General features: G+C 37.7%; 1 protein-coding gene across 3 annotated transcripts in view; it reads right to left on the bottom strand.

Annotated features, from left to right (window-relative positions):
* The window catches only part of Mctp (multiple C2 domain and transmembrane region protein), a 152,856-nt gene extending 140,774 nt beyond the window's left edge, over nucleotides 1-12,082 (bottom strand). For 2 of the 3 annotated variants that reach the window (XM_074104805.1, XM_074104806.1), the window contains exon 1: nucleotides 11,977-12,082. In XM_074104805.1, the coding sequence (XP_073960906.1) occupies nucleotides 11,977-12,007 (31 nt within the window). In that variant the 5' untranslated portion in view covers nucleotides 12,008-12,082. The remainder of the gene's footprint in view (nucleotides 1-11,976) is intronic. The other variant, XM_074104807.1, reaches the window with a different exon arrangement.
* Between the last annotated feature and the right edge of the window lie 6,920 nt (nucleotides 12,083-19,002).

The raw sequence follows: 19,002 nt of genomic DNA, 5'->3' as shown, positions 1-19,002 counted from the left end.
TCAATCAGGCTACACACCTTCAGCGTTGGGCGATGTTGCATAGTGGCGCGTAACGACCGCAAGCCATATTGTGTTTGGAAAGGGTAGAGTCAAGATTGTTTTTGCAATATTGACAAATACATAACTATAGATATAATGAATAATCCGTTTTCATCGGAAAATTCGGAACACACGACTACTAACTTCAGAATGCTGTCGACTTTTTGAACGAATTGCTATATTAATATTTAATAAAAAGGTTAACTACTACCGTAGGCCACAGGCTAGCAACAGCAACCTGTCACTATTGTACCGTTTTTGTCAAACTTAAAACCTAAAATTGCTAAAAGTGGCTCCGCAGCGGTAACGTTTCGTGTGCTCTGCCTACCCCGTTTGGGAATACAGGCGTGATGTTTGTGTGTGTGTGTGAAATACATACTGAGATGTTATAATTTATAAATAACCCCCACGATCAAGTATGTAAAAGGTGTACTTTGTATAAGGTGTACTTGTATAAGGTGGACTTGTATAAGGTGTACTTGTAAGCCGAACTCAAAGCAACTTAATAAATAAATACCTACGTAAACTTCAGTTTACAAACTTAGCTGATACAAACAGCAATTAATTGATTACATATTAATCTTGTGATGAAATTTTGTGCGCATAGATAAAAATATTACGTTACAATTTAATCTAGACTCTACAAGGCTACAAAACTTTTTCACTGTCGATCCAAACGGACAATACACACACGCGCACACACACACACACACACACACACACACACACACACACACAACAAACACACACACACACACACACACACACACACACACACACACACACACACACACACACATACACACACACACACACAAACACACATAAATGTTTCTATTTGATACTTGGTTGTTAAATTATTTTGTTTTTTATGTATTCCATAATAGATAAAAAGGTCTGACTGGGGAGGAGCGGGATCTCCTGGCACAGGTTTCTTTGTAAACTTAATAAGAGATCTCACATGTTAGTACACAAGATGTCTTAATTAACAAAAATAAATATTTTTTCATTTTTTTTTTTCAATAGACTTAATCACGAACGGGCGGCTTGGTGGTTGGTGGTTGCTATTTCTAAAACAGCTTTTAATAATCAATAACTTTTTTAATTTAGCTTGAATTTTCATCCCTACTAACAAAAAAGACAATATTTCAACTTCAACGACGCTAAACGAAGCGCCCAGTTCTGAGAAGTGAACAAACAATTTTCGGAAATAACTATTGTCGGCTAGGTAGGTAGGTACTATTGTCGTGATGTGTATATAACTATAGTCTAGCTAGCTAGTTGTTATTCCCTTAGGGTCTATCCAATTTTCCGGTCTGCAAATTTGGTGAGCGTTCTAAAACACCGATTCGACTACTCTCTGTCCCTGGAAGGTCTATTTATGCTTTTTTATGAAGTAAATGTCCTCAAAATTTATTTAATCAGGTGATACTTTGCGGTGGTCCATATCTAAATGTTTGAAAATTGTGTTTGTTTACTTATTCTGTACAATAAAGAGTTTACATACATACAATACCTAGAATACCTAGAATACATACATAGAATTACTTTACCATTCGCGACCAAAAAATCACCCCCACTTTACGTCTATGGGAGGTACCCTAAAAAATTTTTTTAGATTTTTCTATTATACCATTTTGTCGGCATAGTTTACATATATATCCGTGCAAAATTACAGCTTTCTAGCATTGATAGTCCCTGAGCAAAGCCGCGGACGGACTGACAGACAGACAGACATGGCGAAACTATAAGGGTTACTTTTTTGCCATTTTAAACATTGAGTCAACAATTACTGTGCAGATATTGCTAAGGATCAGCCATGTTACCACATAGATTGTGATCACATGGGTTGTGGCAGAATATCAGTGTGTCGCTCCCATGAGCCATTACATGAGCAATGTTGATCACTAAGCCATGGCCCTTTTGCACTACTGCAGCGCACACAAACAATATGAAAATGTTTACTTTTAAGTTAGGACTGTTATTTTTTTAATTTCTGTAATTTTGACTGTGAGTAACAAATAAATGATCTATCTATCTAAATTTCTATGAATAGGTCGGCGAAACAAACAATTTTGCCGAAAGTTCTTTGCCAATAAGTGCTAACTCTTAAGCACCATTCACTCTCACTAAGGCGCTTACTACGATCCGAAGTCACAAGTTTCCTGACTCTTGACCCCAAAAACTTTGTCATCTTGTTACGGATCTCCAAGAGTTCTCACGCAGGGCTGAACGGACCTTGACGGCTAGTGGCCATCAAGGTAATTTGTAGACGGGTATACATTGGAACGCTAATGATTTAACGTAAATTAAGGACCGTAATTACTTCCTTCCGCACTAATATTATAAACGCGAAACTGACTCTGTCTGCTTGTCTTTTACCTTTTTACGTTTAAACCGCTCAACTAATTCAGATGAAATTTGAGAAATAGCGACAGTTGGAGGAGGCTTTATTCCGTCTTTTGCTAATATTTTTTCTACCACTTCCTCGTATCCGATTGAGCGTGTAAACTGCAAACTATAAATAAGTCAGTGTTTTGTGCACTGAGGATCTAGCTTCTCATAGAATCTAATCCGTTTACCTTGGTCTCAAATTTTAAATTAGTTGCTTAACTTTTTTGATATTTATTTTTTCATGAAACAGAGAGAAGCGAATAAATTTCAAAAGTAACGTTTCCCATGATACAGAGTCATTGCCATGAACCATACATTTTCATGCGCATATCATTCAACAGAAGCCTCTTTTTCTAAATAAAAAGGAAAATCCGCAAAAGGTAAACTTACGATCATTCCCGGGCACTTTGTATCTGTTATCGCACCTCCACAATACGGAGATGCAAAACAGTAGGTCAATTATTTATAACATTGTCTGTATTGTGTATCAGGATAGTACCATACCATATTTCCATAATAGGAGTTGTAATAAAATACGATGTAGGAACAAGGAAATCAAAAACAGGATTTTGTTTACTCGACTAACACTACACTATATCCCTAATAGTCTGTATACTATAAATAAACAGTTACTTTGCTCACCGGCCTTACCATAGCTACGTCTACGCAATAAATGTGTATTCATTCAGCTTCTCCACTCCCATACTGCAAGAACGAACACAAATCACACAAACTTAACTGTCACCACCACCACCACACTACACCGACGCGTTATGAACTCAAACAGAGTTCATCCTCAGAGCAATACAAGATCTCTCTAAAGACGCTTTGAATATGGATGAGATATTTAGCACTAGCGTAGAATTAATATTTTTGTTACAAAAACAGAGACCAAAATAAGTGTATTTAAGTATCTTTGGACGCAATATATCAGCTTAGTTATGTACCTACACAAGCTTTGCCTTTTTATTACTGCTGTCTTGTAAAAATTTAGGCAAACTGGGGCAAATTGAATAACAAAAAATAAAGCAAATAGTTTTAGTGAATTTTCACACAAATCGCTGATTTACTTGTACTTTGTTATGCAACTGGGAATCAAATGCTGCGCCATACTATTGTTGTTTAACCACTGTTATTATTGACAGTATCTGCATTACCTTTTGCATTGCTTTTGCAGTGCAAGTTATTGCTTACCTTGGAAATTCTCCATATGTATTTTCAACAAGGGCTTAATAAATTGTGTCAAATCTTCCTTTTATTAAGCACTTGTATTAGGAGGAATTCGCTCCTTCGTACAAGTTGTTCTTATGTTAAAAATAATAGCTAAACAGTTTTTACTCGTAAAGTAGTTCATACGACTATTATAAGATGGGCAGGCCATGTACATTAGCATAGAGAACAGATGGCCGTTGGAGCCGATAAGTTCTCGAATGGAGACCGCAAATCGGCAAGCGCAGCGTAAGACGCAACAAAACGTTTGTGTGGGTTTATGAAATGAGCCGACAGGCTTATTATATGTTGGTGTTCAATAAGAGTCACTGTATTGTAGGCATTGTATCTGTTTAAATTGATCTTCTAGGATCTAATACTGTAATAAATCTGTTGACTGTGTATCAAAGAGGCCTCTTTCCTGTCCTCTACGCTGCCGTTAGCTTTCTGAATGAAAAATATGGAAGGATTTCGTTCAGAAACAACGTATTTACATGTTTTGCTACTGGATACAAAGGAAGCCCCTTTGAGGCATTATACTTGCTGTTTACCATTAAAATGTATGTAAAAGGTATGGAGAAATTTACATTACGCTAAACCGATAGAATAAGTCTCTTTTTGGGGGGCGTTCAGGTAAACAAATCTGCATAATTTTGAACAGGGGATCAGAAATGAGAAGATACGTAGAAGAAGGAGAGTCACCGACATAGCCAAGTGAATTATTTAGCTCGTTGAAAGTGGAAATAGGCAGGCCATGTCCATTAGCATAGAGAACAGATGGCCGTTGGAGCCGGTAAGTTCTCGAATGGAGACCGCAAATCGGCAAGCGCAGCGTAGGACGTCCACTAACGAGATGGACGGATGACCTGGCTAAAGCCGCGGTTCGCGGTGGATGCAGGCCGCTTTCAACCGAAGCAACTGGAGGCCTATGGAGGAGGCATACCTAAAATGGTTATTTAAAATAGGTAGGTATTTAATGATTATGGAAACTTTATTTGGCATCATAAATCTGTGTATATTATAATGAGCAATCCTTGTAACATATTTATTTATGTCGGGCACCTCGGAGATGGCTCAAACGATGTCGACGAAATTTACTATGTGCGCACATAGTAAATTTTAGTGGTTGTTCGTTCGGGAGTGAACAATCGATCCAGTATGGTCCTCTCTGGGAAAGCGTGTGTTTTCGAATTGTAATGTTTTTTTTTATAGTGAAAATTACACGCGCAACAAGATAACTCTATGTTGAAAATAGCCTGAATGGCTTCGAGAAAAGTATGGTACGGCCGTGCCTTTGTTTTTGTTTTGCTCGACTCTATCTGTCTGGTGGTTCAGCGGTATAGTGTTAGGTTTGTAAATTGGAATTCTATTCTACATAGAGTTCAAATCTTGGGACGTGACTTAGTTTTTTCATTTTTATTTTATGTTATACGAGTATAAGCCGTGGTGGCCTAGTGGTTTGACCTATCGCCTCTCAAGCAGAGGGCCGTGGGTTCAAACCCCGGCTCGCACCTCTGAGTTTTTCGAAATTCATGTGCGGAATTACATTTAATATTTACCACGAGCTTTGCGGTGAAGGAAAAACATCGTGAGGAAACCTGCACAAACCTGCGAAGCAATTCAATGGTGCGTATGAAGTTCCCAATCCGCAGTGGGCCCGCGTGGGAACTATAACCCAAGCCCTCTTGTTCTGAGAGAAGCCTGTGCCCAGCAGTGGACGTATATAGGCTGGGATGCATACGAGTATACTCAGCGGCACAAAATTTGGTCCACTCTACATACAAAATTACCTGTTACTGCTTTGTAGGTACATTTGAGGACGAGATTTTTCGTCGCTCAGTATATTTATTTATTTTACGTTTTACGTTTAAAATAATCTTAGTTACGCATCTTCTCCAAAAACCAAAAAACATGATAAGTATATAACAAAAAAAAACTTCGAACAAGCTCCGGGTACTTTCGTTTATTTTAACAACACCTTCTTGCGTGGTTTAACTTTAGTTTTTTGCTTCTCGCGTTTCAGTTTAGGCCTGGTTCGGTTTGAAAAAGGAACCATGTTTCAGTTGCATATACTATTATTGGTCAAAACTAAACAAGTTAAATTAGTTTAATTCTATACTTGTATTATTTTGTGTGTCACGAATAAATGTTTTTTCTTTCTTTCTTTCAAATTTTAGCTAGACCAAAAGAAACACGGTAGCTCGTGCCGCAGCCGCTACGACTGAATAAAACATCCTGTTAATTGCAGCAACTAGTAGTCAACAGAACCCAGCGAACACAGAATTCTAGGGTTCCGCGAAGTATGATGAACATAAATATCAAAAGTTTATTTTGCAAATAAACTGCAAAGGGCTCTTTTCCCCTTTATCATCCCAGCCCACTGTTAGGTACGTTCCACTGCTGTGAACAGGCCTCCTCTCAGAGTAAGAGGTCTTGGGCCATTGTTCTAACGACGGTCATCGCTTCGGTCATATTTTTTTTGATTAATTGATAAAAGAAAAATCATTATCATCATCATCAGCCGGAAGACGTCCACTGCTGAACAAAGGCCTCCCCCTTAGAACGCCACAATGAACGACAACTCGCTACTTGCATCCACTGGTTACCCGCAATTCTCATGATGCCATCAGTCCACCTAGTGGGAGGCCTACCAACTCGTCTTCCGGAAAACTTTCCTCCCCCAACGGTTAGCTATTTATCTGTTGTTAGAGCGATGTGGCCCGCCCATTGCCACTTCAACTTCCAATATTTTCTGAAAATCTTTACAGACGGAGTAATTAGTTTTTCTTTAAATATAATAGCTTTTTCCGTGTGAATATACACCGCATTAATGCTCATGGCACATATACAGTCAAGTGCAAAAATATCGACACGGCCAAGGTTACAACAATACACGAATAATTTATTGAATCAGGCGTTACTTTGCGGAGATCCATATCAATGAACTAAAAGAATTTCCTTGCTCACCCGCGACCTTACGATAGCTAAGCTTATGCAAAATATGTGTGAGTGTGGAGGTGGAAGAACTGCATGAACATGCATATTTTGCATAAGCTTAGCTATCGTAAGGTCGCGGGTGAGCAAGGCAATTCTTTTAGTTCATTAAAAATACACGACTTATGCACTTTACATTAAGGTCGTGATACATATTTTTGAAACTTTGGCCGTGTCGATATCTTTGCACTTGATTGTATCAAAATTCAAGAATCTAGCTCTTGTGCATTGTCGGCCACTTTACTCTTTCGTAGATATTAGTATGTATGTATGTATCTAAAGATCCGACATAAGCGCCATCTAACATCAACATGCGTACAACTTGCCAAAAGTAAATCTACCGACTAAAACCCCTCAAAACTTAAATTAAATTCATTTCTATACGGAACCGCCCATGCATGAATCGCTCACGCTTGGCCGGTTTTTATTAAGGCCCAGCACGATACTTGGCGTGCAAGAAATAATTAAGTTCTACATTTGAATATTACACTAGCATGGATTAAAAGGAATACAATAACTGTGTAAAAAGGTCCTAGGGTTACATTTTTAACCGACATCAGCAAAAAAGAAGGTTTCAACTTGGCTCTGTGCATGACATCAGCGCCCGCAACTTTTATGGCTCTGATGCTCTGACGTTTTGAAATTCATCGCAACATTGTGACAAAAATCAAACCTATAACGTATTAATTTATACAAAATTACTGTGATACCGTGATTTGGGTGGACAAAAGGTTGTGAATTCATTTTTGGTCATTAAAATTAAATGAGTTAAGTAAGTAAAATTTATTCAAAAAGTGTGTTTTATTTTCGTTATGTCAGGGTTTGTTTACTTCATGTTTAGTTGTACTTTTACTGTAAAACGAAAAGATAAAGCTATCTTTGGTTTCTTAGGATAAAAGTAAAATTATATAATTGTTCTTATATCGCTAGTAATAAATTAAATATAGTATCGTATCGTGAGTATCATTTTGAAGACCGGTTTTGTGAGTATCACTCAATATAAAATTTCAACCACAAACCGTTTCATAAGGAAAATTGTTGCTAGACATGTCCGAGATGTAGAGGAATTAAGAACAAAACAGGGACAGTGTTCAATAATTCAAGCTCGCACTATAACACAAACATCTATTACTAAAATTAGGTAATTAAAGTCTATACAAATTGCTTCAGAGCCAGAACTATTTCTACTTTTGGCCACCATGAGCGCTGCGATAGATTTCATCACCTCCACCTAGTACTTCGCACCCTCCCATATCCTTTAATTTGCTGTCTTTTAAACTGCAATAGGGATGTTGACACCACCAATCAACTGACGTACTTTTTATAAGCTGTCAAAACACAATACTCCCATAGAGTTTCAATGGCAATAGCGACTTATGACATCATAAAGTCGATATTTGTTCGCCAACTCAATCAACTAACTATTTATTTGTTTTAAAGCAACAACAAACCTAATTTTACAGTAAATCGAAAATTATCTGGTTTTTGGGGCTAAAATAAAGCGTTTTTTACTGGAGTCGTGCCTTCGAATTATTTTTTAATGGCGTCAACATCCCTATGAAAACAACCGAAGCCGCGTAGATTAAAATGAACTAATCTGATCAATATAACAAATGCGAAAGTATGTTCGTATGTCTGTAAAAGTATGTTGCACTACGTAAATATGTTACACTATGTAAGTATGTTACCTACGCTACCTACCCATGCTATATTTCTTTAAATGTGGACCTTTCTTAGCCTGTGTTGCCACCAGAGGTGTGCGAGGATTTGTGTTGTGAGGAATGTGATTTTCATGAACCAATGGAAACGCTTCGTTTACCCCCTCCGTTTAGCCATAGTGCTTAGCTATTTCCACTAAAGATGTAACGTTCTGTGCCAGGTAAATGAAGCGTATCTATTGGTTCACGAAAAACACACTCCTTGCAACATATCATCGCACATCTCTTTTGAAAACGGAGCCTTACGTGTGTTTATAATCTTACCAACGTAATTACCACGTGAGTAATTGTTTACGTCACTTAGGACGTCTCTGCTACAAATTATTTACCTCACCTACAATACGTAAACGACGAATTACCGGGATGAGCTGAGATTTCATGAATAATTTCGCGCGAATTAAGAACTTCGCTTTAACAAGGTTTAATTTAATTAGGAGCCGCAGAGGGCTCGCACAAAACAACGAGCCTGAATTTACCTCAATTAGAAATCCAATACACTGGATATACATAAGTAATAGAGCATCCAAATGGCCCTATACTATAATAATAATAATAATAAGAAATAATAATAATAAAGCCTTTATTCTCTGACCAAAAAAAGTAGTAGGTATAAATTAAGCTTATAAACTAATGTACAAAAAATTTAAAAATAACTAGTAGTAGTAATAGTTAGATAGGTAGTTAGTCAGGGGGGGCAAAGTCTAGACAAATTTTTTCATCATCTATCCAGTACTTTACTCCCCACTTTAATTTTATGTAAAAATGTATTCGGCAACCATTTTATTGGTCAGGTTGTCCTTGGGCATAGGCCTCCCCTAGTTTCTTCCACTCTTCCCTGTCATGGGCTAATCTTCTCCATCCTTTTGGTAAGTCATCTTCCCATCTTTTTATTGGCCTTCCTTTTAGTCTTTTTCCATTCCTAGGATACCATTCCATTACGTCCTTCGTCCATTTTTCTCTTTTTGTTCTGATAATGTATCCAGTCCATGACCACTTCATCATCATCATCATCCCAGCCTATATACGTCCCACTGCTGGGCACAGGCCTCCTCTCAGAACAAGAGGGCTGGGCCATAGTTCCACGCGGGCCCAGTGCGGATTGGGAACTTCACACGCACCATTGAATTTCTTCGCAGGTTAGTGCAGGTTTCCTCACGATGTTTCCTCACCGCAAAGCTCGTGGTAAATTTCAAATGTATTCCGCACATGAATTTCGAACTCAGAGGTGCTAGCCGGTTTGAACCACGACCTCTGTTGAGAGGCGATAGGTCAAACCACTAGGCCACCACGGCTTACTAGGCCACCACGGCTTACTAGGCCACCACGGCCATGACCACTTGAGACGTTTTATTTTTAGTAGGCCCTATACTACGAAATTTCCAAATTCGAACTTCGTATCTTACCGTCCATGACGCTAATATTACTTAATACGAGAGTGAGAGAGACGGTACGATACGAACTCCGATTTTGGAAATTTCATAGTAGCCCACCTGCTCTTCCTTGAACACCCTTTTTCTCGAGTGGCGATCACGAATTGAGGAGGTAGACGCAAGACGAAGCAGAACAAGGCCAAGATTGATCTATTTTGATCAGGTGAAAGAGAAAGAGGGTGTCGTGTCGTGTTAGAAAGTCTAGCAGCTGGCCGAAGACCGTGCGGAGTGTAGAGAGCTTTTTTGTTAGTTTTGCTAGATTATTCCATAAAAATTTAATGAAAATTAAAGATATGGTCTGATAGAACTGTTCTTAATATATAAGTTAATGTGTCCTTAATGTGTGTGTGTGGTTGTTCGTTTTTTAAAAATAAAAGTATAAAAGTCTATCACGAATAATTATTGGATTAGACATATTAACTTTTAGTTGTTCTGTGACATTACATAGTTCCCGCGGGATCACCATAAATGCAGATAGTCGCGGAAAATTGTTTTCATGTTTTTGGCAGATGAAATATCGCTAGATGGCGACAGTATCGCGAATTTCTTTTGACATCACAGTGAGGCTTGTGATTGGTTCATTTAATTAAAATCCAAGCCCAAACGTGTCGCAAAGCTAAAATTTGATATACTAAGGGGCTGTTTCATCATCCATTGATTAGCGTTAACCAACGGTTAAATGTGATGGCGTCTCCGTCTATTCAAAACATATAGAGACGGCATCACACCTAACTGCCAGTTAACACTAATCAATGGATGGTGAAACAGCCCCTAAGTATACATACTGGAAGAGATCGCTCTTAAGCGATAAGGCCTCCTATTGCTTACCTTGTGATTTTATCTCTGTATTTATTTGTGTTCTGTATCGCTTACTATTTCTAGTGTACAATAAAGAGTCATTGTATTGTAAGTAATAAATCAAGATTAAATTAAATAATCATAATATATTCATTCTAAAATCAGAATTTTCTAGCGATGGTTCTTAGACATGTTTCTTCAAGTTTTTGAGATAGGTACTGAACTTTGAAGTGATAAAGTCGGGCTTTTTCCTACTTTTTGTTGGTTAGTTATTGAAAATCAATGATAATTACTTTCAAAATATTATCTTTACTTTATAGACTTGCTCCCAGTTTACTATTTATTTAACATTATAACGTTTCTGCTGTATACGAAATGGATTCAATTTGCTTTCTATTTTCGTAGAGCCTTCTGAGTTATTCGGGTAGGTTCGAACAGGGTGATTTTGATAATTATTACCTCAGAAACGTACAATTGTACTATCTTATGTAGGTAAGGTACATAATCGTGACAATTTTAGCATCGGTTTTATATTTATACTTAAAGTTAGGTATGCCTAGAAGCTTTATTTTAATTAGGTACAACAATCTCTTTTATGATGATACATTATTTACAGAGTAAGTAGTGAACCTTATTTAATATTGGAGGAATAAAGTTTCTGAGATACAATAGTGTGTTCGTTTTAGGATAAATTTATTAGTTTAAGTATTTGGGTACCGTATAGCGGTATCGTTTCGTGTGCTCTGCCTACCCCATTTGGGAATACAGGCGTTATGTTTGTGTGTGTGTGTGTGTGTGTGTGTGTGTGTGTGTGTGTGTGTGTGTGTGTGTGTGTGTGTGGTATTAAAATGACGCACTTAGGGTTTTGGTTTTGAAGTAGTTTGGATATGACCGGACACTGACAGGTCCGTTCTTTAAGGGAGGCCATTCGTGGATGTCTTTTAATGTGATGATGATAATGACCAATATATGTTCGAAACTAAGAAAAAATTACCATGACTAAAACTTAACTATAAACTAAATACTAACTAAATCTAAAAAAAGCCCCTGTGACATGGTGCTCAAAAGTCTGGCAGTCCCTCGTTGAATGGCGATGGTGATTTGTTGAGAGAGATAGCTTCCAGCTCTTTGGTCTCCAGCAGTGTCGACCAGGCGCTTTTACACTTCGTAAATAAATTTGTGTGCGCCGGGACCCCAAGGACCCAGATTCTCAAACCCGACACCAACGAAATTATATACTGAATCGAGACCCTAGTATTTTAATATTTTCCTGCTCTCGGTTGCTTCAGCCGCAGCGCCACCTTTTTTTCAGGTTGTACCCTGGAGGTGTGAAGGGGCTAGGGTATCGACGCAGGTTGCATCTCAAACTAAAATGTAGATATTAGATAACTTACTGCTCTTCGGCGAGTGCTTCTTGGTGGACATGACGTGTGTCAGCTCCTGTCAGCTGTCGCAGCGCACGCACGCGATCATCGAGCCGCCAGCGCCTGCGCAGCGCTCAGAGCTCTCCTGGGGACGGAGATAAGGTTATTAACCTTTTAGCAACGAGACGTACGCTTAGTGAGTAATGTATGTATAAGTGTAGGTGACCTATCGTTTCGCCGAGTTTCATTACGCAGATTTTCGTTTTACAGACAATTATTGGCAGATTTTTCTTTTGGCCGAGCAACGTTTGGTATAATTTTGTTACGCCTATTATTTCGTTTCGCCGAGTAGTCGGTAGGAAGAATAGCGATAAGCAGATTTACGTTTAGTATATATTTTTTTTCCCATATTGTTTAAGTAAACCGAACAACTGTTCGTCGAGATACGATAAGCAGAGTTATCACATGGCATTCATATTGTTAAGTAGATTTAATGTTCAGTCGATTTTTGTTTCGTAATCCGCGTAGATAAAATCAGTCAAACGACAGGTAGGATTTTACTGAGTTGACTATATAAATATACTAGCTGTTATCAAAATGTAGTTAGGTGCGACGACGAGCGTTAGCGAGGAGGAGTGTTAGGTAGAATTGCGATTGCGACCAACAACGCACGAGCCGAGCGAGCGAAGCCGCGGCAGCGGCCGGCAAAGTGCCAGAACCGAACTCCTAGCATCGCGACTTGGTTTGTTTAGACTCCAATATAAAATAAATACAAATGATGGTCAAAAATACGTTTATTACTTGCGTTATACGGGTACATAAGAAAATCATATAGAATGCGCGGTCAGCACGGCGTGTAAAAATGCAAATAAGGCCATAGTGTAATCCACACATATTCGCGGTATTGAATGCCATTCCCCATGCGAAACGAAAAGACGCGAAAAGTTGATATGCGCACTGAATAATAGTTCAACCGTTACAAAGCGAAAGGTTGTTCGACAAAATGTGCAAAATGTGTAGTGATTAATAGGCTAAATGAATTTCTGTGAATAGTTGTTCGGCTTACTGACTCATATGCCAAGTAAATAGTCTGCTAAAGGTTGAGTTACGAAACGTTAGTCTGCGAAACAATACATCTGCGTACAAATTCATCAGCGTACCGTTACTCGGCGAAACGTTGTCTGCCAATCAATAATCTGCCTAAAAATAGTCGGCGAATCATTAGGTAACCATAAGTAAGTGTATTCCCATCAGGAAAAGTCGTACCTCAACCGTTAACGACGGTATCCAAAGTGACAATCAACTATTGTATTAAAATACTCGTAAGTGACATTTTCATATCAGTTAATAGTACCTATGGAACTTCAACAATGTCAATGCAACATGGAACAGAAAATGTCAACGATCCCTTACACAATAAATTGGTCCCTGTACAAAAACTTCAATCGAAACCCCGTCGCTTTCAATTCACGCCTCTTTTGTCAGCTTTCTTTGAACGTGAAAGCTTTAGAAAACTTTATAAGCTTCCGGCACTACTCGTTAAGAGTTCAATGCACTATACATGTTTTATTTTACACAGAGATAGGCTTGCATTTGAACACAATCACGTCTGGTGGAAGCGAAGATGAGTACTAAGATGGAGCAAGCTTGCCTAATAAATATCCATTCACCTTATTGTAGATTTGAGAAGCTGGCTGAGCATTCTACTCCTTAACTGTCTGGATGATAATGGACGAGTAAAAACGCTTTGTGCGAATTTTAGGGATGCTGAAAACATACGAGGGATGTTTGAGAAGTTCTTTTAGAAAGTCTCATTAAGAGCCAAACCATTATTTCAGCGAGTTTCCAATTTTTTTATCCCCTCCAAAAAATACAATTTCGCGAGGTCTGTAAAATAATCGTTCAAGCTTGCGATGCAGTCTTCATTTGTCAAAAAGTTTTGTCCTCCAACCATCTTTTTAAGTTTCGGAATAGAAGAAAAATCACACGGACCTAGATCCAGCGAATATGGAGCATGTGGCACCAGCTCGAACCCCAGCTCGTGGATATTAGCCATTGCAATAATTGAGGTGTGCAGCATTGTCCTGATGAAAAGGGACTTCCTTAGGGGGCAGTTTTGCCCGTTTTTCCAAAAATTTCGCGTTAAAACGATCCTATGGTCTGAGCTATTTCACGCACCTACACTCGGCGGCCGTCAAGAACTACTTTTTCTACGTACATACTCAGTAGTGACTTCGATTGGGGGACCACAGTGTCGAGCCCACGTGGAGCATCAGATGTGCTTTGAGCGGCCACGTTTTAAATCATTTATCCCGTTACAAATAGTCTGCATCGTTGGTGCAGTGGTGCCATGAACAGAATCAAGATCAGATTTTATAGTGGCAGCAATACAACCCTTCATAAGAAAGTGTTTTATGACGGTACGAAATTCAGATTTTTTTCATTGTTTTGAAAAATTTAGAAGTGTTTTTTAAGCTTAGTAGTTTTTTTAAGCTGATTTTTCTACAGCATTCTTGTGAAAGGTGTGCCTGCTAGTGGTAATGTCATTTTTTTTTAAAAGGTTTTAAGAAATCTTTTTAACAGGATTTTTCAAACAAGCCTCGTGAGGGTAAAGACCGTGCCTACTTCTGGTCTACTTGTGAAAGAAAGGAGCTAGTGGATAAGACCGTGTAACTCCGACGCACCTATAGCCTCCTGAGCCCTCGCGTACTTTATAAAGGATCAATTAACACTAAGAATAACGGCCGAATGTACTTTCATCATCACCATCGGCCTATCTTAGTCCACTGCTGGACATAGGCCTCTCCAGTTGCACGCCACTGAGCACGATCCTCGGCCAGTCTCATCCAGTTCTTGCCAGCTAACCTGCGAAGATCATCGCTCCACCTACTGTACTTTATACTTGGAATGTACTTTATAAAGTACAAATTGTTCATTGAATAAATAATTTTAAGATTTTTGAAATAATAACCAAAATTACAAAACTGGTGAACCATGTCTAGGTCTTAAATGTCTGTTAAAAAAAGTTAGGACTCAGGAGGATAGAAAACCGAGAAACGAACCAATCTTCTGCGGTTTTTCTTGATACATTGTAAATGAAGACCACGGTACTGAGACAGAAGCAGGAAGTGAAATAATTTTAAACTTATTAATTTAATTTCCCCTACTCCTAATATCTTCCTACACTTGTAACTTGGTTTGCACTTTGCACATAAAGCTAAATAAATTGCTGGCAATAATTGGCAGCGGGCCAGGAGCAACGTTGTCGCAACAAATCTTTTGAATTAGGTAACATACATTATAGGATCTTTCAGGGAGGGCTTGACAAGGATGTGGCTTACACCTTCTCCTTAAACATTTGAGGACATTTCCTTTGTTTTATATTCGCATGTATAATATGTATTATTTATAATGTATTTATTTATATTGTAGTTTATGTATTATACTGTTTTTTTTTTACTTTTAAACTCATTCTTTGTCGGACCCTAACTGATTGCTCCTCTCGATCTACTCAAGGTTGACTGATAGAGATCCCTTAAAGGGATAAGTCCGCCTTTGTACAAGTATCTCAAAGTTTGTCAATTGTGTTTTGTTTCTTTTATTTTGTACAAAAGAGTTTACATACATACATACATTATCATTCCTTCCTTCGTGGTTAAGATCGCGGGATCGGGGTGGATCCGGAAAGCACAAGACCGGTCTGAGTGGAGAGCCTTGGGGGAGGCCTATGTCCAGCAGTGGACGTGTTTCGGCTCACATGATGATGATGAATTGATGATGGTGATTACTCCTTCCTTTTGCTGGGTACCATTTCATGAGTTAGTTAAAAGACCCTTTTACTGAGTGTACCTAACTTTTACAGAAATACCACTAAAGCAGCGTAGTATTAATATAAGGGCTTATGTATTTTAACGGCGTATTTTTAAGAGTTTTTTTGTTGTTGGATCAAATCTTGGAAGTTCATTTTAATCTATGCATATGCATAAGAGCAATGCAATGATTGCTTTTGTTGGTATTTTTTCACTGTTTGTTGTTTGTTTTTTTTCGTAAGATGTATACAGTCCTGATGGTCCCAAAGGAAGACCAGCGTCGTTCACACGGGCGGCATTATGCTGTTTTGGGACCATTTCGTGACCGTGATATGTATTTTTTTCTTCTAAGCATTTTGAGTTGTAATGCCACGAATAAATTTTTTCCTTTCATTATTTAGTTCCAGTGGTTGGATTGACTTGAAATTTGGTATACATTATTTAATTAGGATGACAATCAAACAAATAGTACAATCAGCAAAAAATAACTTGAATTAAAAATTTAATTTTATTTAGAGGTATTTAGACGACGCGCAGTTAACGAGCAAAAAATACGTTTTTTTTTCTCAAATTGAACATCCAACCATTTATTCACCATTTTTTACGAGTGACGGTTTTTTAAACTCGCACGAAGCCAAATTGGCATTAAAGCTTATCTTTTTAATTAAAAATATACCCTAATACTCACAAATAAAGCCCGAAATTCCACTGCGAAAACGTTCGTCTAAATGAATTACCGTTCTGTGTACCGTATAATTTGAGTCCAGGATAATATTTACCTTTCCCTTTTTGTCATTACTTTGCATTTGGATTTGGAATTATATTTTATTATTTCTCTTTTGTAGCAATTAAGATCATAATTTTGATAAAATGGTGCCTGAATTATAACGTAGGTATGTGCAGATGCATTTTACAAGCTTTTAAAACATGCTATTTGGTTGTTGTTTTATTTGTGTTTGACCAAATCTTGCAAGTTCATTTTGATCCACTTTCAGCGGTCAGATATACCTCAAATTTGGTATTTTAGGCTGGATGACGATAAAAGTACAGCCCGCAAAAGTTGTGATAAAAATGAAACTACCCAATCTTCGTGCTCGTCGAAACTTGCCGAAACCGAAGCTGAATACGAAAGTTAGGCTGAACACCGCTTCTAATCTACATTACAGTGATTGATTACCACATAAATAAGCTATGCAAAAACCGCAGCCTGTTTCCACGTCAAAATTTATGTATGCGTTAGACGTTGAGAGTTTCATTCAAGAGATTAAGTATGAACGTTTAAGATTATGTTTTTTTTTGGTAATGTGCCATTTCTGGACAAAGGACTCACCCTTGGATTCCCAACTCGATCTCTTTGAGAATCTTACCGGGTTAAAAATGGTCATGAATCTACTCATAACTAATACTATAAATGCGAAAGTGTGTATGTGTGTGGGCGTGTTTGTTACCCCTTAACGCAAATTAGACAGACACGTCTCTGGAACTAAACAGACTATATTTTATAAAAAAAATATTTGAAATGACTTTTTTTGCCCCAATATTCCCGGAATCGGATTTAATCCAAAAAATTTCAATCGATAGGATTAGAGACGTGCTTAGCGCGGATTATATGCTATGTTGATGAAATACTTAAATAACTTTAAGTAACTTTTGGAAATTTCTACGAGAAAGTCAAAGTCAAACTATTTTTTATTCAATTTATGCTATACCGGGTATGGCCTGTAACACGAGCAAATAATTAAAACATAGATCGTACTCGTCAGACTGAACAAAATTAGTTCAGACTTTTAAAAATAATGGAGTTTTTAGATTTTTCCTTTTTTCTAAATTAAATACTGCTGTCAATGTACGCCATCCTAAAACACACCTATGACGTCGCCGTCACGCTACGTATACAAACATCAAGCATTTGCCTTTACTACTAATTATTTTTAAAAGTAGCTTTTTCATTTTGACGAGCATGATCTATGTTTTAATTATTTGCTCATATTACAAGCCTGTATAACAAACCCTTATTAATGTCAAAAAAAAACTACAACCGATTCGGAAGTGTGCAAGAAACTCAACGTGGTAATATATTTTTCTAACAGATTTTCCCTGTGTACCTATTCGACATAATTTCCGTGGAGATTAACAAGTATATTTAGGCTCTACAACAGGTTTTATGGCACATTTTACGGTACACAATTTACTTTTACGCTTGTGTCGTATAACTCAAGTAAGGATAAAACAAAATTCGTAAGCGTGTCATATTTGTGTGACTTTTGAGGCACCCATGGATTGAAGATTGTTGCAAGGAACGAGACCATTGCTGTCACTTAAGAGTCTGTCTGTCTGTCGACTGTCGTATAGTATAAGCATTTTGTTGGCCTAAAGCCACACAAATTAACTTAAAAAATATTTAAGACGGTCCATACAGCAAAAGGGGTTATGAAAAATGTTTTGACCTACCCTGTAGAGTGGGGTAGGTACCTAAGTACCATTGTTCCGAGCTCGTTGAATAGTTAATACTGTACTTTTGTTTTAAATATAAAAAAATGCACTGAGAAGCCATCGAAATCACCTTTCTTACAAAATATAGTTCTGAAGAATTTTTTACCACGTAGATCTTCCTAACAAAAACCAATATATTGATAAATCAGAACGTTGATAGTCCTAAATATTTTTTGAAGTTGGTTAAAAACATGTTCATGTTCCAATAAACAAATAAAATAAATAAATTTTGTTTTCGATTGCACCACATTACTGGTAGAAAAAAGTTCATTTCATCCATTCAATATCCTTTAATTTTTTTATACTACTCTTACTAAATGAACTTGCTGTTTACTTAATAGCTGTGCCAATCACAAGAGACAGTTTACCTTATAAAATGTCAGATTAGTCTCACTCAAGTCTCACGGGGCGGTTGGATATCACTTAACTGTCTTCATTATCAAATTATGATCTTAGGTTTTGGAATGAAATCTAATCACCTTCGAGATTGGAGAATTTTGTACACAAGATGACAATTAATTACACCAATCGATCACATTATAGTTTAAAAAAAGAATGCATTTTTTTTCATTCTCTCTTTCACTGCTTGCAGTCTAAAGGAGCGGCCACATGCACCGCTGCTCAAAATACGGGAACGTACAGAACCGCAGTGACGTGCCGTAAACTGCACGATTTTATCGCATGCCCTCCACACCACTGCTCAAAGTATGCTGACGGTGCGGAATCGCAGTGATGTGCCGTAAACGTCACGACT

Source organism: Choristoneura fumiferana, chromosome 22 (assembly GCF_025370935.1).
Source record: "Choristoneura fumiferana chromosome 22, NRCan_CFum_1, whole genome shotgun sequence".
Lineage (NCBI taxonomy): Eukaryota > Metazoa > Arthropoda > Insecta > Lepidoptera > Tortricidae > Choristoneura > Choristoneura fumiferana.
The sequence above is the reverse complement of the archived record's forward strand: the minus strand, read 5'-3'. Positions and strand labels throughout refer to the sequence as shown.